This window comes from Mesoplodon bidens, assembly GCF_964165515.1.
Source record: "Mesoplodon bidens genome assembly, chromosome: 15".
NCBI classification, from domain to species: Eukaryota; Metazoa; Chordata; class Mammalia; order Artiodactyla; family Ziphiidae; genus Mesoplodon; species Mesoplodon bidens.
The window spans coordinates 69,835,570-69,856,685 of NC_138171.1; the positions used below are offsets into that span (position 1 = coordinate 69,835,570).

The 21,116-nt window shown below is 41.9% G+C and overlaps 1 protein-coding gene across 5 annotated transcripts in view; it reads right to left on the reverse strand.

Moving 5' to 3' along the window:
* The window catches only part of RALGAPA2 (Ral GTPase activating protein catalytic subunit alpha 2), a 287,179-nt gene that overhangs the window by 147,265 nt on the left and 118,798 nt on the right, over positions 1-21,116 (reverse strand). For all 5 annotated transcript variants that reach the window (XM_081256663.1, XM_081256662.1, XM_081256661.1 and 2 more), the window contains 3 exons: positions 12,338-12,531; positions 11,432-11,530; positions 11,045-11,200 (listed from right to left, as the gene is read on the reverse strand). In XM_081256663.1, the coding sequence (XP_081112789.1) occupies positions 11,045-11,200; positions 11,432-11,530; positions 12,338-12,531 (449 nt within the window). The remainder of the gene's footprint in view (positions 1-11,044; positions 11,201-11,431; positions 11,531-12,337; positions 12,532-21,116) is intronic.

The window sequence follows — 21,116 nt, forward strand, 5'->3', positions numbered from 1 at the left end:
CGTCAGTGTGGGTGAGCTCCCCACCGCGCAAGGTCAACGCCTGCTTTGAAATTGACGCAGCCGAAAGCTCAACCGAAAGGTCCAGCTCAGCTGCCACGGTCACCGCTCCTCCACGGGACGCATGCGGGTTAAGGAGCTCTCCTGTTAGTCCTTTGATGCTCCGTCAATTGACACATTGATGGAGTGCCCACTCTGTCTGGGAAGAGTCTCCGAAGGAAGATTCTGGTGACTTGGGCTGCAAGAGACCACAGCAGAGTCTCTTCCAGAGAGACCTCAGGGCCAAAGAACGTTTTCCCTGCTGAAAAATGCAGGCCAGCTTATACATTACACGATAAGTGTATTTAGTAGGAATAAAATCTTTTAATTTTCCACATATATTGAGTTGCTATTATATTGCATTTTTATTTAATGTCTTTCACACAGTACGTGCTTATTAGACTCTGATGGCTAAACAGAGATAATTCGTACCCTTCACTGACAGCATTTACTTGAAAGAAAGTCTTGACATCTTCAGCTCCGAAAGGGAAATCAAACAAAACTCTAGTGTCCGCCTCTCAGGTAGACTTCTCCTCTCTGGACCACCCCCCATGCTATCAACTTACACCTTTTAAAGCTGTGGAACAAGTTCGCTGCACACGTGTTACCCTCATAACCGAAGCCTCCGCCATCTGTTACCTTTCACATATTTCCACTTTCCTTACTTAGGTGTCAGTGGGCTCGGTCTGCAGCTTTATGAAAATAATTACTGGTTTTACAGCCGAAAAGAAAAGGAAAAAGCTCTCCAGCCTGTTATTTGGGTGCAGTCATCTATCTTAAGTCCCCATGGCCACTGAGAGCTGAACAAAGTTATAATAAAATCTTCTTTGATGAAACCTGACTAATCTATGGCTTGTCCATTCTCACGAAACCTTCTGGGAAACACTCAGGAACCAGTGGATGTTACCTGATGATACAAGACTAACTCTATTGATACAGGTTACATTTCATCACTCTGAGTTTGTACAACAAGCACATGATAAGAATTATTATTCACTTAACAATACATGTCAAGAGAGAACTGACATACACTGCCTATCCTTATATATAGTCTTCTTCCATCAAGCCTAAGTAAAACTTGAAAGTTTTGTTTATTGCCACAGTACACTCTTATTTCAATAAAAGATCATTTAATTTGACTAAAGTAAATTCAAACTAATAGGAATTATATGTTTAGAAAAATAAAAGAGTTTGTTTGTAAGTGTCTAATTACTTTCAAAAACAAACAGTAGCAAAACTGGCTAACGTAACACAAAATAACTGAGACTTTTAGAAGTTCTAGTTTAATAACTGTAAATGAATCTACAGTTTGCACATCATCTATCTGAATTCCGACAGGATTAGAAAACACGTTCTCTTACGTGCAGAGAAAATGTGCCTGGAAATCTTTCCCGTACATTTCTACTTCCCAACAGGTGAGAATTCTTTGGGGACACCCCTGGCTGTATCCTGACACACCTGTGGTGCCTACCCTGGTGCTGCGATGTCCATGGTGAGGAGGGGGTCCCGTCCTACCCTGCCTTCACCTTTTCTCAATTCATCACCTTGCCTTTCTGAACGAACGTTTGCTTTGAGAGATCATGAGAATAAGCGTCAGGAGACCCTGCCTTCTCGGGGCACTTACCACTCAGTGCGACACCCCACCGGTCCACGATATTCCACACACAAAATACACGAAGCGCAGGTGCACACAAGTGTATATATATATGCACACAGACAGGTATACACACACATAAATAAGTAAATTCACACACGCACATAAACCCTTGTTGGGCCGCGTTACCTGGTCCCTTTCTGTGCCTGTTGCCATCACTTTCTCCTGACCCTGATCCATCCCACAGAACCACTGTGCCTTAAACTTCTTAAAATGCTTTTTGGTCATGTTGAGTGTTGTGCTCAGCTCCCCGTTATCTGTGGGACGAACATGACTCTGAACCAAGGCTCTCTCCAGTGCTGCCTGGATCCTCGTCCATACATTATGTCCATATACGTATCTGGCACTCAATCAAAACCACTCTGTCACTGTTCCTTCAATACAGCCTGTGAAATCCCATCCTGCTTCTTGTCATCCTAACCATCGTTGAAAGTCCCACTCAAATCCCATCTCCCGGGGCTTCCCTGGTGGCGCAGTGGTTGAGAGTCCGCCTGCCAATGCAGGACACATGGGTTCGAGCCCTGGTCTGGGAAGATCCCACATGCCACGGAGCAGCTGGCCCCGTGAGCCACAATTACTGAGCCTGCGCGTCTGGAGCCTGTGCTCCGCAACAAGAGAGGCCGCGATAGTGAGAGGCCCGCGCACCGTGATGAGGAGTGGCCCCCACTTGCCACAGCTAGAGAAAGCCCTCGCACAGAAACGAAGACCCAACACAGCCATAAATTAAAAAAAAAAAAAAAATCCCATCTCCCCTGTGAGCTGCCTTCAAGCCAACTGAGCTCGAGGGGTGTTGAGCACAGTTCCCTCCCTACAGTGTGTGTGTGTCACTCACTTGGCCCTTTTCACAAGTGGATGGATATTACGGATGCTCATTATTTGTGGGTCTCATACCACTGGATATGCCCTCAGAACCGGACTAGATCTTTATTGTGGTGGGGAAAGATATTCAACAGGAAAAGATCGTTCAAGTTTTTACTGTATTTAGGAAAGGACAATGTGACCCTAATAATAAAATGCCTAACAATAAATCAGAGGACCCAATAATGCTCAAGAGAGGGCCTCTGAGGTCCTCCAGTCCATCTCATCCACTTGACCACCTGTGGTCAGGCAAGGTCCCCGTGGCCGGCAGGGGACAGAGCCCAGGTCTGTGAGTTGCTGGTACGAGGCTCGTCCTCCATTAAAGTCAAAGTTGAATACATTTTGAAGCCATAGGCTATCCTGAAGTCTTGGAATATACATTTCCCCATTCTTAAAAACCTTAGGAATAAGGCCTGGAATTAGTCTTTTTTTTTTACTCATTGTACAACCCTACAGTTTTTTAAAATTGTGTTTCAGTAAAGCTTTTAAGGTAGACTTCTAAAGTTCCTCTACGGATACACATTAAGGTTGTTATTTAATCCTCTAAATATCAGTTGGACCTTTAAATTTATAAATATGCACTTTGTCCTGCTAGCATTGAATTAAAACCCCATGAATTCAAACCTTGGTAAAAATCACTCACTGTACAGAAGTACTTCAGAAATGTATTAGAATTATTTCCTTGGATAGGAGACAAATCAGGTCCTTAATCTGACATGTGAATTCTTCACTTTTTCTGAAGCTGAATGCTCATTTATGTTTAGCTTTAAATATATTTATAAATGTATGTATATCTAACATACATGGTTCTAGTTATATCTAAATTTCCAGCAAAGAACAACTCTCTGTCTGAGAAAAGGTGATGCAATTATTACGTATCACTGCATGATACAGGCCATCTGGGGTTATTAAAAGAGTCAGGTACGGCCAATTTACGAGTGTCACCCCTGCACCTTGCTTTCATGGCTCACCGCTGAGTCTTATGCTCACTGAGGGCCCCCTTGGGATCTTTTTACAAATGGCTGTTTATTATTATATTATTCCATCATATACCTCATGAGAGGAGGTTGTAACATCCGCTAAGAAAATCACAAACTATTTTGACTTCCGTGATAGAATATCACTCTATACGTGATGTTTAGAATTATGTTTTCTTTAACATTGGTATGGAAAAGGTTCATTAAATATAAAGTCGAATGAAAAGTTGAATTAAAGTTGAATTGAAATGTAAAGTTGAATGAAAGCAAAATGTTCCTAAAACAAGTTAAATATTCTCGGCTACAAAACAAATTAAAGGGGAAAACAAGAAATGCAGCAAGTGCCTTTAGTGCCTGAAATATGGAGCCGTGTGGAACCTGTACCCCTGGTGCCTTGCAGGGCATCACTGGTAAAGCCAAGTCCTTACTTGCAGACGACAGATTCCCCTCGCTGAGACTGAGATGAGGGGGGTTTCTACCAGGGTGTTAGAGGGTTCACAGGATGCTGGAGGACCCACTCGGGAACCCTGCACAGCCAGGCACCCAGCCACTGGGAGTGGTTCCCACGGGGTCTCGGCTGCCAGTGATGCAGGTGCCCAAGCAGCAGCCCCAGCACAACTGTCCCACCCCCGCCCGCTGTCCAGAGCCACACCGGGGCCCCTGTTGGGCCGGAACCTGGCTGGATGTCGACTGGGCTGCAAGGGTCCAGCTTTCCGGCCTCCATCCCACAGAGGGCACGCTGCCTGGGGCGGGGAGCAGGTGGAAGCGGAGCCAACGGCCAAGGACACACAAGAAACGGCCGAGTCACAAAAAGGTCACTGGAGATGTCATTCCTTGTGTCTGACCCATGGCAGGGGGAGGGGTTACTTCTCCCCATGGTCTGAGATTCCACGATGCCTAGTTACATTTTTTTACTCAAATTATTATGTTCAAAAGTAAGAAAATATATGGGGACGGGGAAAAAAATCAACACCCTAAGATATCGGAAAAATAAAACGGGCTTGGTTGGTCGAGGGGTTGCTGTCCCCTCCTTGTCCTCAGCGTCACTGCGAGGGCTCGTGCTCCCTGAGCGCCGTCGCATCCAGGCCCTGAACTGAGCGCGGTACACGCTCCACTCCCTCAAAGTCTCCCGACGGCCCTCCAAGGCGGCGCTCTAATTACCTACATTTGCAGATAAGGGAGCCCAGGCACAGTGAGGTCAGATCACCTGGCTCATCAGAGGGACACCAAGCCTGGTGCTCAGAAAGGCTCGAAGCCCAGGCTCTTTTTTTTTTTTTTTTTAATTTAATTATTTTTTAAAGAGCAGGTTCTTATTAGTGGTCCATTTTACACATATATCAATCCCAATCTCCCAATTCATCACACCACCACCCCCCTGTCACTTTCCCCCCTTGGTGTCCATATATTTGTTCTCCACACCTGTGTCTCTATTTCTGACCTGCAAACCAGTTCATCTGTACCATTTTTCTAGGTTCCACACATATGCGTTAATATACGACATTTGTTTTTCTCTTTCTGACTTACTTCACTCCGTATGACAGTCTTTAGGTCCATCCACGTCTCTACAAATGACCCAGTTTCGTTCCTTTTTATGGTTGAGTAATATTCCATTGTATATAGGTACCACATCTTCTTTATCCATTCGTCTGTTGAGGGGCATTTAGGTTGCTTCCATGGCCTGGCTATTGTTAAATAGTGCTGCGATGAACACTGGGGTGCATGTGTCTTTCTGAATTATGGTTTTCTCTGGGTATACGCCCAGGAGTGGGATTGCTGGGTCATATGGTAATTCTATTTTTAGTTTTTTAAGGAACCTCCATACTGTTCTCCATAGTGGCTGTATCAATTTTCATTCCCACCAACAGTGCAAGAGGGTTCCCTTTTCTCCACACCCACTCCAGCATTTGTTGTTTGTAGATTTTCTGATGATGCCCATTCTCACTGGTGTGAGGTGATACCTCACTGTAGTCTTGATTTGCAGTTCTCTAATAATTAGTGATGTTGAGCAGCTTTTCATGTGCCTCTTGGCCATCTGTATGTCTTCTTTGGAAAAATGTCTATTTAGGTCTTCTGCCCATTTTTAGATTGGGTTTTTTTTTTTTTTAATGTTGAGCTACATGGGATTTTGGAGATTAATCCTTTGCCAGTTGATTCCTTTGCAAATATTTTCTCCCTTTCTGAGGACTGTCTTTTCGTCTTGTTTGTAGTTTCCTTTGCTTTGCAAAAGCTTTTAAGTTTCAGTAGGTCCCATTTGTTTATTTTTGTTTTTATTTCCATTACTCTAGGAAGTGGATCAAAAAAGATCTTGCTGTGATTTATGTCAAAGAGTGTTCTTCCTATGTTTTCCTCTAAGAGTTTTATAGTGTCGTCTTACATTTAGGTCTCTAATCCATTTTGAGTTTATTTTTGTGTATGGCGTTAGGGAGTGTTCTAATTTCATTCTTTTACATGTAGCTGTCCAGTTTTCCCAGCACCACTTATTGAAGAGACTGTCTTTTCTCCCTTCTATATCTTTGCCTCCTTTGTCACAGATTAGTTGACCATAGGTGCGTGGGTTTATCTCTGGAAGCCCACCTGAGAGTATCATGACTTCACATGGTAAGGGCTCAAGTCTGTAGCTGGATGGTCACCTCGGGGTGGAACAAAACCTATTTCCCCACCTGAGAGAGGCCTCGTGCTTTTTAGTTTGTTGAAAGACACGATAATACAACACCATAGGTGAAAACGACATAGACCCACATTTCCCAAAATTTCTATATGCAAATTTGCAACAATAATTTTGCATTGATGTAAACTTTGCACTTAAAAGTGAACTTAACTTTGATGTATTTAACAGACAAATCACATTAAGACATTAAATCTGTAAGTCATTTTTAAACAATAGTTTACTTATTTTAAGCAAAGAAAACTTTCCAGTCTTTGATATATGTTCTCAGAAACATAAAAATAAAATTCCTTTCCTCAGCTGTCCTTTTCCATTTCACACATATTGATCTTTCCATATGTCTTAAATAACGATGAAATTAATAGGACCTGTATTTAATAAATCCAAATCCTTTCATGTCCAAATATTTTGGGGGAGACTGAGGTGAAAAAGCTGCTTAAGTATTAGGACAAACTAAGCAGAACCGGGAACAGCTTTGGAAGAGAAGCAGAAGACGGTGGGGAGCCGGGCGGGCCACTGGGGAAGGTGTTTGCAGGCTGGGGTGGGAGGAGAGTCTGGTTAGGAGGATTCAGAGGTGGGGCAGGACCGAGGCCAAAGCCCAGGGGAGACAAGAAGGAGAAGGAATACGACCAGGGCCTGTTTGTTTGCACAGTGTGAGTCGGGTGAGCTTATCTGTTCGGTGTGAGTCAATGGGCAAGGCAGACCGTGTGGAATAAGCCGGGCTGCCTGTGAATTCTCACAGCCCTTTTTATGTGTGGCACTGGGCAGACGTCCTCAATATCTTTTGAGCCTTAGCTATTTATACAGCGGGTTGTGATATTTATTTAACTGAACTGCAGAGAAGAATTGATGGGACAATATCATGAGTTCCCAGCACACAGTCTGGCACTGGGGTGCTGGGGAAATTAAGACCCTCCACGCACCCCCCTGCCCAGTCCCCCCTCAGACACAAAGCAGCAGGACGGAATGAAGCCAGCTGGAAGACCCCTTCACAGGCAGGCTGGGCAGTCCTGCACGTCATCTTGAATCTTATTCATAATTTATAGTTATTTCCGAAAGTTTTTATGATCCTAAATATTTTCTAAATCAGTAACAGAATCAAATTTTTAAAAGTTCATAGTCAAGGAAAAATAAAGCTATTTCAAAGCGTTTTCTCAATCATACTAATAAACTGTAAACTTCCACCGTACACGTACTGTGGGAAATATTACTCGGTAAGGCCCCTGTTTTATCTATGACATTGTTGAGTGATTGGAATAGCTAAAACTGGTCCAAGCAACATTGAGAACAGTTGGCTTGGAACATGCTACATTTTGAATTCTGGCTGTTTGCTGTATGCATTATTACTTTCTAAAATATAGAAATAACTGTATTTGTTTAAATAATTAACTTGCTATTATATTAGATGAAATTTTGATTTTATATGATTGTAACACAGAACACAATCATACCTGTTTTACAATTTTTTTTTTTAACGAGAAGAAATCTTCAATTACTATAAGTAAGCACTCTTATGTTTGGAAAAAAGACATTTCACATTTTAGATGTTACTTCTAATTCAACACTTTATTAGTCACTACTGGCATGATTTTGCTACGCTCAGATCTAGGAAAGCATCTGTAAAGCGGCCAGGCCACAGCTCCGAGCTCCCACAGGGCTGGGTCTCCCAGCAGTTCTAAGGCTCAGTGTGGTCCATGGACCAGGCAGCCGAGAGTCCTGCAGACAAGGGTGCCACCCAGAGGCCAAAGGAGGAACTTCACCTTGGATTTTGTTGGAAGACAAAACTATAAATATTAAAAATCTAAAAATGATTTGCTATTACTTATTTAAAAATAAGGAATATTTTTACAAGGTTCTCTCTGCAGGAACGAAGGCTTTTAGTGCCAGGCTACGTAGAAGTGTAGTTCTTTGAAAACTCTAACAAGATGGAAACAGCCCTGAGATGGTCCGAGTCGCAGGTGCACAGTGCGTCAACTAAAGCATTGAATTTAACTCTACTCTCTAGAGCAAACGCTTTATTTTCTTATAATTAATACAACGTGTGTTTCCAGAAGTCATGTAAGTTCTGGAGCAACCACCATGACCTGTTTAGACATGTGGACCAAAAGTTAAACTAATTACCGGAGACATTTCTTACTTAAATGAGAAAAGTTTCTTTCATTAGAAAGCCTTCTGTGTAATTTTCTTCTGGCAAAGGAATAAAGTTTATTTAGAGTAATTCCGTTTGGCAGACAGTCAGGGCTTCTAAAACACATACCAATAATTGTTAAGGTTAAAGCAAAACAGTCAATTCTATGAAACGCATAACAACTCAAGCTTCTAATGGTCGAAACAGTAGGCTGATTATAAAATAGAGATTTATGATATCCCCGTTTTCTCTTAGAAGTCTGGATGTTGGGATTACTGCTAGCAATGGGCCATCATTTAAGACTGACATATTTTACAATGAACTACAAAAGATCAAACTTAACCAAAAATAAGGCATACATTAAATGTGAAAATTATTTTAAGTATAAAATTTGAAAACTCCTTTTTCTACACTGTAAAATCCCATTAAAAAAATTTGTTTAGGTCTTTATTTAATTTGTTACAATACTGCTTCTGTTTTTTCTAAGTTTTGGGTTTTTGGCCGTGAGGCATGTGGGATCTTCTTAGCTCCCCGACCAGGGATCAAACCCGCATCCCCTGCATTGGAAGGCGAAGTCTTAGCCAGTGGACTGCCAGGGATGTCCCCAAATCCCATTTTTGAAATAATGTTTTGGGTACTCAAATGTTATACAGATTTCATCCCATTTTATTGTCTCATTTTCACTACAACACAATTTAAAACAGAAAGAGGATTCTAAACACACCTACTTATGTGAGTTTCTGGAAAGCTCATTCTAGAAATACTAAGTGTTTACAGCTGACTTCAAATTTTTTTTAAATTTAATTAAATTTATTTTTTATACAGCAGGTTCTTATTAGTTATCTATTTTATACATATTAGTGTATAATGTCAATCCCAATCTCCCAATTCTGACTTCAAATTCGTTTTTATTAAATAAGAAGATTCTACAGTTGATTATCATTTCCAAGTAGATGTTTTTCCTGCAAATCTCAGCAAAATACTGCTTTAAAGTACAGCGTTGTTAACTAAACCTTCCTCTCTTGGTTCTGTCACCGAGGGATCTCATTATTATCTGTGAGTTAATTCTCTTCCTTATTTCTACCCCATAATCTTCCACATGCCCTGAGTCGCATCATTCTGTAAAACATGCTTCCGTCCGCAATGATGGCTGCAAAATATCTGAGCAAGGAGTACAAACAGGTCTACTTATGTGTCTCTATTTCTACATTTGTTTAGGAAATAAACGAGCCCGTGCAGCTAAGTCCAGTCTCTGCTCTACCGATGTCCATTGCACGCTGCTGGAATTGGAGTGAATATGACAGAGACAACTCAGTAGGACAGTATGGCTATTACTTCAGAAGAAAAGCTCAGTGACTGAAGCATGAAGTGTTTATCAAGGAATATTTTACAAGAGTTTTAAACAGGGCCCAAGGTAAGGCTGGCAAATCCAGAGGATGACCTCTTACATGTATCCAAAGGTCCGTGAGTCTGCATCATATAGTCAAAGCATCAAATAAAGACTGAAAGGATGGCTGCTTGGTAGTTCACGAATGATTCAAGTTCACTGGTAAGTATCTACAATTTATTTTTTTTATTTTTTATTTTTTTGGTACGCGGGCCTCTCACTGCTGTGGCCTCTCCCACTGCGGAGCACAGGCTCCGGACGCGCAGGCTCAGCGGCCATGGCTCACGGGCCCAGCCGCTCTGCGGCATGTGGGATCTTCCCGGACCGGGGCACGAACCCGCGTCCCCTGCATCGGCAGGCGGACTCTCAACCACTGCACCACCAGGGAAGCCCCCAGTATCTACAATTTAAAGGGTAAATTCTGAAACACTCCTCAAATCTCTAATCAGTCAAGAAGACTTAGTGATACAATTAAATGCCTTCAAACTTCTTAAACCTCTCCCTTTCCTTCTTCCCATCTCCAATGCTACCATCTTAGTTCTCGCCATTTAAAAAAAAACCCCTATTTGTTTAATCGCTTCCCATTTTCCTATTAACCCCCAGGCCCAACCTCCTACTCCATCCCACCACCGTCACATCTCTAAATCCATCCTCCAGACAGTGTCCAGAAGAACCTCAGGCTTCACAAATCAACCTCTTCACTTGCCTGCTTGATATTCAGACAGCAGGTCAAAAGGCAGTGTTCCTGCCCATGCAGGTCCTCTGCCCACCACCAGGGGACTTGCAGAGGGGGAAGGCCAAGGGCTACAGGCTGATTGCTAGTGGCTCCGTTGGCCCTTCTGTTTCAACTTAACTACCAATCACATTTCTTTGAGAGACATTCGCTCCTTATCAAGAGATGTCAGGATCCCTAATTTATAGGTGAGGTTGTTCACAAAAACATCCTAACTCCTAAAACAGTAGCTTTCCAACATTTTTAAATGACCAAAATCATTTTCTTCATACAATAGCTAATGTAGAACCCCAACAAAAAGTGGGTGAGATAAGCATTTTTGAGGCTGACAACAGGCAGACGTTAAATCATACAGAACTGGACAGGCCAAGGGGTAAAATTCAAATTTGGCTGGTGAAATGCAGAGTCAGGGGGGAGAAGCAGCTCCGGTGAGACAAGTCAGACTCACATTTCTGAAAGGGTGCTGGTGCTGCTGGGTGTAGAAGACGCGGAACTAATGAGGATTTCACCATTTTGGAGGTCCTTTCATAAACCCCAATTTCACCTGCAAAGAGTGACATGCACTTTCCGAACGACAGGCCACCGCGATGGCCGAGTCCCAGATACCTGGTCCTCGCTGGTTAGTCCCAGGTGCATGACGAGGTAAAAATGCACCAGGAAGTCCGAGTTGGGCAGCACGTCCTGGCGTCGGGTCATCATGGCGCAGATCAGCTTGTAGGCTTGGAGTTTGCCTTCCTTATATGCCTCGGGCAGCGTTGTCGCCTGCCAAGGAGACGTTTAGAGATTTAATCAACTCCAGATGCAGATGCATTTTGTCCTTTCACTTACTTTTCAGTTTTCCATAAAGTTGTTTATGGAGATGTGGGATGAGCTGGCTGGAGTGAGACCCAGCCTGTCTTCAAAACATGCAGTCTTGGGCAATTACACTTTTTAAACTCAATTTCAGGAAGGAAGAGGAAATTACAATAAAGGAATAAACACATATTCACTTGCCTTAAATAGCCATGATGCAAACATTCTGAGGGGTGGGATCAAGGCAGGAGGAGACGGAGAAGACTGGTTATCCAGGCTTATTGCTAGGTTATCCCGTATCTAATTCACAAAGAGGAGACATTTAGGGAAGGCAACACACAGTTTATCCCAATGATACTTCAGAAACGTGCTCCATGGTCAAACAGCTGCTCCCAATTAAATCTCTGTAAGTTGAGTGAAAAGCTACAACATTTACAAGTGTTTCTTTTATCATGAGGTCTACTGTCTTTTTGAACTGTGTGGTGGTTTTAGATCTAATACAAAACTAGGGCATTGTTTTTCCTTCAATCTTAAAGCCTGGAGGGGCTTCCCTGAACTCCAAATGATAAGGAATGGTTTCACAGGTTATACTGTACAAACACGAACTGTGTTTTCGGGAAAAAAAAAAAAAAGTACTAACATGGGGAAAATGTATGTTGTAAACAAAAACAAAAACCAGAATGAAAATTGTATGGACTCTAAGACGGTACTTTTATAAAAATATGTTTATCCACAGAAATAAGATTATATATTAATATTGGTTTTCTCTGTGGATGGTGAGATTGTCTTCTTAGCATTTTTCTACATTCTTCAAATTTTGTACAATAAAACCAGTATCACTTTATAAAGAGAGTAACTAAAAGTAGTGTATAATATCCCATTCTTTAATATCCTATAGTAACAGTCTACTTGCACATTAAACGAGATAACTCTTAGGCATTTATAAAATGACCAAACTATAAGTATTATTATTTATTCTTGGGTCATCAAACGTACTTTGTCTAAACATCTAGACTTCTGTTCAGAAGTTACGTGCAACACCGTTTTTATGTCAAGTGATAAAGCTATGTTCCCGTATTAGAAATAAAAGGTGATGGGAGGACTCACCTTCGCTAGCTTGTACCAGAGTTCATAGAGATAGCCGAACACTCTGGCATGGATCTTGGGTGACTGGATATTATTCACGTCTCCTAGGATTCCCAAGATTCTTCGCCATAACACGGCGGCCGAGTCTGCGTGCCAACCCGTGAGGGTCCCCCCAGCGATTATGCTACAGTCATCAGCAAGGCATTCGCTGCTATCTGTGGGGAAAGATGTGTGTTAACCCTGTAAATGCAATTTTGATTTCATTGTTACAGCCTTTTTCTTCTGTAAGGCAAATTACCTGTGCTTGAAAATTTACGTGTTCAGAGTAAAATAAGATCAAGTGTGAAATGGCTGACAACTTGGAAGGACAGAAAAGTGGGCTCCATGAGGACAGGTTAGATGATTCTGCTCCCTTCCAACTAAAAGGACAACAGCCCAGAGACGACAGAACAGTTCCTGGAGACCCTGTGAAGGGCTTTATAAAGCAGCAGGGGGGTGGGGAGGAGAACTTGAGCAGGATAGGTAGGGAACAGGGCCATGAAAAAAGGTGGCCGGGGAGGCCTCATGGCTGGAGTGACATTTGTGGTGGCTGTTACTATTCACTCAGGTTTATGGGGGGGGTATAATTTGCTTATAATAAATTTTACCCTTCTTGGATTCAAGGACTTGTAGGAAAGGTACACGATGGCGTAACTGTCACCACACACTGCCACCGTAATTGATACGAAATAGCCCCTTCACTCCACAAGTGCCCCTTCACAGTCAGTCCCCTCCCCGAACGTCTGTTCCAGACAAGCACTGCCGTTTTTTGTCCCTACAGTGTCCCTACATTCTGCAGTTTCCTGAATGTCTGATAAATGGAATCCTATAGGAAGCAGCTTTTCTATCTGGTTCCTTTCACTTAGCATAATGCGTTTGAGAGATTCATCCATGGGGTTGTGTATCCACAGGTATCATAGTTTATCCATTGACCTGACGAAGGACACTGGAGAGTTTCCTGGTTTTGGTGATTATAAATAAAGCTACAATTGCATACAGGCTTTCGTGTGAACATGTTTACATTTCTTGTTTAAGACCAGAATCACAAATGGCACATGTTATTTCTCTGCTTGCTTCTCGCTTTTAGTGGACCACGTCTTCCTGTGGCTGCCTGAGGAAGGCACACGTCCTCATGTCTGAAAGTCTTGGGTCCGTGACTTGTAATTCATAGTTTGGCTGGGTACAGAACTCTGTGTTGGAAAAGTGCTCACTTTCCTGTAGTTTCCTTTGTAATTTTAGAGTCAGCAGCGTTCCAATACTTGAAATTTTTTTGTGTGAAAAATTATTAACTCTGGAGAGTTTCAACCTGTCTGAAACAGGTTGAAAAAGAGAGTTTCTCTTTTATTTGAAGCTTCAGTAAAGCTAGCAATTGTCCTCTTAATTTTAAATAACTCTATTAGAATTAACCTATTGTATTATTTTTTAATTTTATATTGTTTTTGTAGCTCTGTTCCCTTTTTCAATCCCAATATTTTTTCCTTGATCAATCTTGCCTATTTGTCTATTTTATTCATGTTTTTAAAGAGCGGTCTTTGGGCTTCCCTGGTGGCACAGTGGTTGAGAGTCCGCCTGCCGATGCAGGAGACACGGGTTCGTGCCCCGGTCTGGGAAGATCCCACATGCCGTGGAGCGGCTGGGCCCGTGAGCCATGGCCACTGAGCCTGCGCGTCCAGAGCCTGTGCTCCACAACGGGAGAGGCCACAACAGAGAGGCCCGCGTACCGCAAAAAAAAAAAAAAAAAAAAGAGTGGTCTTTGTTTTCTATATTGCTTTCTAGTATATGTACTTAGCTTTATTAGTTCCTTTTTTGTCAACTTCTGTATATTATTCTGCTGCCATTCTTTTCCTAATTTTTTGAATAAGACTTTGAATAAATTAGTGTTTTTCGCTTCTAGTGCACACACCTAAGGCCACATATTTTCCTCCATATCAGTACTCAGCTACATTTCGTTGTAGTCAATTTGAAATATTTTCCAGTTCACAATTTGATTTCTTTTTGGACTTAATTTATTTGAAATGCAGTTTTAGTTTCTTAATGTCGTTTTCTTCTCTTTTCTTTTTGTTCTTCTGAATTTATTTCATCACATTCATGGAATGTAATATAGTTTCAAATCATGGACATTTGTTGAGGCTTGCTTAATGATCTAACTGGTCAATTTCTGTAAATGTTCCATGTGCTTTAAAAAAAAAATCTCAGGTATTTTTAAATTAAGTTCAAAAAATTTTATACATATAGATCTACATTCAATCAAGATTAATTGTATTGTGTAAATCTCTATTTTAATATTTTTTCTGCTTAACTCATCTGTTAATGAGAGCTGATATTAAAATTTCCTACTATGATTATGGTTTTATCAGTAGCTCCTAGTAATTCTGTCAAATTTTGCTTCATATATAATCTGGAGGCTATGAAGTTCATATAAATTCAGATTTATTGCTGTCACTAACAAATGACTTCTGCTTTAAAGTTTATGTGACTGACATACACAGAGCTACACCCCTGGTCCGCCTTTCTTCCTATGTGTCAATGTGTTTATTTATTTACTTAGGACCTCCCTGTACATTATGTATTAGGGGTACCTCTGGTAAACATCATATGGCTGGATTTTATGTCTTCAACCTAACCCAAGAGTTTCTGAATTGAAGTGCAAGTTTAAATTGTTTATTTTTATTGTAGTTGCTGATTTATTTGATTTTTATCTCTCACATCTTACTTCTGGCTTTCCGTTTAAGTCACCTCTGCTTTGCTTCTCTTTTGAATCTTTGGAGGGGGTTTAAAGAGCTGTGTCCCACCCAGACACAGTGGCAACCATTATCCACCGCTGAGCATCATCTTGGGTGCATATATTGTTGGGGCCTAACCGTAGAAATGGGAGCACAGGCTAGGGACGCGAGGAGCTCAAGGAGAGGGATGAGCAGAGCCGGCGAGGACCAGCAGGAGTGGGCGGAGGAGGGGCCGGGGCAAATCCAGGGCGGGCTCCGTGCGCTTCCCGCACTGTGCCCGAGACAGCTGCTGACAGCTTATTATCAATATATTCGTTATGGAAAGATGCCAAGACCCTGAAACAGAGGATTTGATACGGATGGTACATGTTGTCATGGAAAGATCTTCCCAAATCCAGGAGCACTGTTCCTTCTTAGAGCAAAACACATCTGTATTTCCCACATCCGTATCATACAATCAACTGAGGTGACACAGATAATCCAAGCGGGAATCCCACACAGTGAGCCTGCATAGACAGCAAAAGCCTAATTACGGGCCTTCTGGGCTCTCAGACTGACTTTTACAAAACCTCAGAAGACAGGCTCGTCCTCCTCACATTTACTCTGTAAAATGCGTGCAGTATCAAGCATCTGTCAGTCCAAGAAGGTTTGCTGAAGCTTCAAATGAACCTTATAAACCAACCTAAGTTCCCAAGTGAACAAGCAGCATAATACAGCATTTATTTTTCTCAAGAAGAATGCCATGAGTCTTTAATTCCTTGAGGGGTAAAAAAAGTAAGGGGACTCAGTGACTTAGAGCTTTGCTCCATCCCCAACCATCACCCCCAAAATGCAGCCATCTGAGGTGGAGATTAGCCTCCAGCCTTCTAGTCAGGCTGGGACTTCCCTTGAATGAGAGCTCCAAGGAAACAGAGTTCAGGTGTCTTATCACCTACACCTCCCTGCTACCTGCCAGCAAACACATTCTCAGTTATGGAAGGATCCCCCCCTCCAAAAAAAAGAATGTTTCAATACTGCTTTGCTCTCAGAAAAATGTATTCCTCAGTGATAAAATTCTAGGTAGCATCCCCCATCACATTATCAAAACACAGGGAGCCTTTTCGAGGTATTTGAAACTATTACATGCTCAATATTACTGTGACAAAAAATTTTTAATGAGTTGTAATGTTTTTACCCAAAATCATTCCACTCATGGCATAAGTAACAGAACAGATGCTGACATTTTGCATGTAGATGGTTCCTCAGTGAAGCAGCACTTAATTAAGAATCGGGATTTGAGAGATTTCTGAAAATTTCATGTTCACCTTAAAAAACACCAAACACTTAGTTCATTTTCTTTTTCATGAGCAAGCTAGTATGCTAGCCTAGCATCTTTTTGTTCCATTATTACTAAATGCTATAGAGACATTAACATTTTGTTGTTGTTGTTAAAGTAGGAAGTCTTGCAAACAAATAGAAGTTATATCGTCTTTCTCCCAACAGATACAGGACTTTAATGCAGGAGCAATCTAAAGTTCAGAACTTTGCAAATATGCAAAGGATTTTAGCCACGAGATAAGTCTTGGTAGTCAGTAAAACAGGCACTTAGGACCCAAGGGCGACTTCACACAGCAGCAGTCTCGTGTAGGTTTGGTGGAGGGTTGATGAAACATAGCTGGTGCTTTGGAAATGATTTTCCCTTTTGAGTTGAAAACTTAACCAAAGGCACAAACCCAAAGGCTCAACAGAAACACCTTAATTCTGGGACCAGAAAAATTAGGCCTCGACTTTGATGATTAAAAGCGGAGAAGACACAGGTTGGCGCTCTGCTGACCGTCACTGCGGCCTGACCCTCTTTCTCCTTCCTCATCTGCTTCCCAGGCACACGCAACATTCACGTTAAAGATTACAAAGGTGAGCAAGCAACCCCACGGTACTTCTCATCGTTATTTTTCTTTAGAATGTTTTATGTTTTCAAAATAGATCAAAGCCTGGTGGAAATGCCAAAAATGTCTGCAACGGCAGAGGATGCTGACAGACTATTCCTGTGAATGGTTTTGGTGGCAGGTAACAGTGATAATTAAAAGCAGAAGTTATAATTAAAAGCAGAAATGGTCAAAGGATTTTGATAACAACATCTAGAGGCAGGGCTGTGATAAATATACTAAACAAGAGAGACTTGGAAACGCAATCGTACATATTTTTTATTATCAAAAAAAGGTTAAAATTTCATTGCTGTTTTTAGCTAAATCAAACAACAGCCTGCAGCTTAAAGCTTATTCATTCACTGATTCAAGTATTTACTGGCTATTCCTCTCCTGCTATGTACTGTCCTGGGAGCCAAGAATCAGCTGTGAACAGGACCAGTGACCAACGACCAACGACAATCCCGCCCCTGAAGCTTACCTTGCAGCGGGGGGTGGGGGGGACACCACTGACCCTTCCCCAACTAAAGCAAAATGTTGAAAACCACTTCTTTCGGAACTTTATCTTAAAACCTATCAGCGATTTGACAGGCACCTGGAAAGGAAGGAGCACCAGAGCTGGCCCTTGCCCTGCAGCGTTCTGCTAACCCTGAGTTCTTAAAGTTTCTCTGACAATGAAAAGAAAGTTTTCCTTATGCTGAAGTTGAATTAATGACTGACACGTTTCTTACGGTTAGCATTTTTTTTTTCATCCCATTTAAGAAAGCCTTCCCTACCCCAAGGTCTTAGACATATTTTTAGAGGATATTTTCTTCCAAAAGTTCTTAAGTTTTCCTTTTCACATGTAAGCATTTTATCCATAGGGACCTGGCTGTGGGCAAGGTGGGAGGTAGGGAATCTGTCCCATTTTCTGCCCTGGGGCTAAATATGGTCCCGCAGGCCTTTGTGGGGCAGTCCATTCGTCCCTTGGCAGACCTGGAATGCTGTCTCTTTCGTGTATCAGGACGCCGTGCCTGCGTGGATCCAGTATGCATTTTATACTCCATTCCCTTAGTCTATTTGTCTATCCCTGTGATTAAAACTCCTTTTAAGTAAATCACATAGCACTTATTGCGTTATTTGTCCTTATCAGGATAAATGTCTTATTTCTGGTAAGCTCGTAAGTCAGTCATGGCTATGACTTATTCATCTTTTTATTTCTTATAGCATCAAATTCAGTATTTCTAGACTATAAGCTTATTTGCTAATAAATAAGAGATGAGGTCAACAGCAAGACTGATTCTTACCTATAGAGTCAAAAATACTCCCCCCTAGGGCTTCCCTGGTGGCGCAGTGGTTGAGAGTCCGCCTGCTGATGCAGGGGACACGGGTTCGTGCCCCTGTCCGGGAAGATCCCACATGCCGCGGAGCGGCTGGGCCCGTGAGCCATGGCCACTGAGCCTGCGCGTCCGGAGCCTGTGCTCCACAACAGGAGAGGCCACAGCAGTGAGAGGCCCACGTACAGCAAAAAAAAAAAAAAAAAAAAAAAACCCTAGAAAATCATAAGCTCAACAGAACAAAACTTATGCATGAGTCAACTCTAATTTCTTGTTTTGGGTATTCTTGATGCTCTGGCATCCGGGGCCTCCTTGGCCAGGAAGGGACTGCCCATCCCAGGGTTAGCTAATTCCTAGAGATAGCAAACAACTCCCCAGGGAGTGTGTCTCCCACATGCAAACCCCACAGTCCCAAACCCAGGCCTCCCACCTACCTCCTCTGTCCAGCTCTTGCCTTGCCATCAAGGGGATGTCCCTGTGCCCTCATCACCATGGGGTCCAGCACCAGGCAACCAGGGCCAGTGTCTGTGCTCTAGTGTCTGCTGAAATTATCCCAACTAGCCACTCCTGAGTCTGCATAGCCTGCCTTGCCTTCCCTTTCCCGTGCAAACGACAGTAAAGGCCGTTGCCCACGTCTTCCCCTCTCTTCCTGCCCCTAACCCTGGTGCCTCCCCATGTGCCCCCCTGCATGGCATGTCGTGCCCCTATTTCTATAAACTTCTTCCTTCATGACAGTCATCTCCATGTCTCCATGTCTTGCCATACAAATCCCAGACACATTGTGAAACAGTGCACCATAAATTTAGCTGTTATTCTCAGAAAACATGAAATGATTTAACTACGAAAGCAAATATAAAACTGAACTGTTAGCTTGCCAATGATAAAGGAATTTAAGATTTTAGAAGCAGTTTATTATTCTAAGCATTTGACAACTGGTAGGATTATTCAACGAGAAACAGAGACACACTCAAATTGTTGGACCACTCTCCTTGTGTGTCCTGGAGATCAGGGTAACATGAGTTTTATTTTGTCCATTTATGAAGAAACTGTTCTCCTAAGAACAGAAAGTTAAATTCAGAACTGCGATAATCCTTAAACCTTATCATATTACGGTTTGTCCTTTTCACAGATGACAAGATGAACTATTGAACTGAGTGTACTGATTCTCGATATTAGAATTTCAAAGAAGAACTAAGTATTTGTAGGAGTTAATCACAACAGAGAGTGCATCATATAAAATTACCTCACACGAGTTTATTAAATTGAGCGGTCCCATGCACACTCTGAAACGGGATCAGAACTAATCTTTCCAGAGGACAGACAAAAGATGTAATCACCCAATTTTCTTTCCTTTCAATAAAACTAATTAAACTAGTCCTTGTTTAAGTAAATTCAACTTACTGAAAATTCAGTATTGCCTTTGATAGTACCACGATGATGATTTCCGTTGGACAATCTGTATATTGGACCCAAAGAAGCCATTTTATTCCATAAATGTATTAATAATCCTCAAATAGTTCAGAGGGGTTTACAGCTGTAATTTTAACAGCAGCGTAGAAGAAAGGAATAGGCACAGCGCTGCATTTGGAGTCAGAACACTGTGGAAGCCAGTTCCAACTCTGGACTTACTTCCCAGCGAGACAACACGATTCTCTGGGTCTCAGCTTCTCCATCCCTAGAACAGAATTTGTATGACTTGGCCTGCTCACCATAAAAATCAAAGAGGATACCTCAAAGTTCCTTGTAAACTGTTAAATCCCTTATAAGTTTATGGTATTATTATTCAAAATCATTACACATGTCATTACACATTACACATGTATCACTATATATATGAAGAATTTTAAACCATTTCCAAAAGAACCACACATTTGAGAAGCACAAATTATCAATACTACCCAATAATTTATAAAAGTCAGCACATGGCTTTGCCAATCATTCTTTCATTGATTTTGCAAGGCTTCTACCACTGGCAGGTGTGAATATTTAGACCAAAAATGTCCACTATCTCTTAAGGATGGCATATACAGCATTATAAGGCAATGCGTTACTCATTTACAGTTAACTGGTTTGGTTTTCTTTGCTCGTTTTTCTAGTCTTAATTAAGATACACATTAAATACACATTAAGATATTCTCCTTGGTCTTATCTACCTCATAGATAAAAGATTTTATCCAACACTAAGTTTTACCCAAAACTAAATTTTATGAAGTTTTTATGTTACTCTGTTAGGAATTTCCAAAAACATCTGGGACTGGTTAAATTTTATACCGTAATTAGTGAAAACCAGTTTGCTTGGTTAAAAAAAACAAAAACAAAGTTAAAAGTTTTGCCTTTACTTCTAATTTTAAAGTGATTTTTAGCATTTTAATACCACTTTTTACTCAACACGTGCTTTGTGGTTTGCTGTGTTGTTCTCATCAAGGACGCCTATGGACGCAGGAACGCAGCGGGCCAGGAGGGAAGTGGCCGTGGTCGGCAGCGCCCTCACTGAGCTCCTCAGAACGCTAGTCACTCCTGACACTTAGCAAAACAAAGCAAAACAAAAACCCAACTTCTCTTGGTGTCCCCGTCCTCACCTGTCCCAAGGTAAGGGAACTGAGCCTTTAGAGGTTCACTTTCCCAGGGTCACAGGACGTGTGTGCGTGTGTGTGAATAGCTAAAACTGCAGAGTGCTTCCACACACACTGCTCTGTGCTCCTGACTCAGATGCTCACTCACTGATTCCTGCAACAACCCATAATACGGACTATTACTATCCCCACTCTACAGAAAAGGAACTGAAGGACAGAGAGATTCACTGGCTCAAGGCCACCCC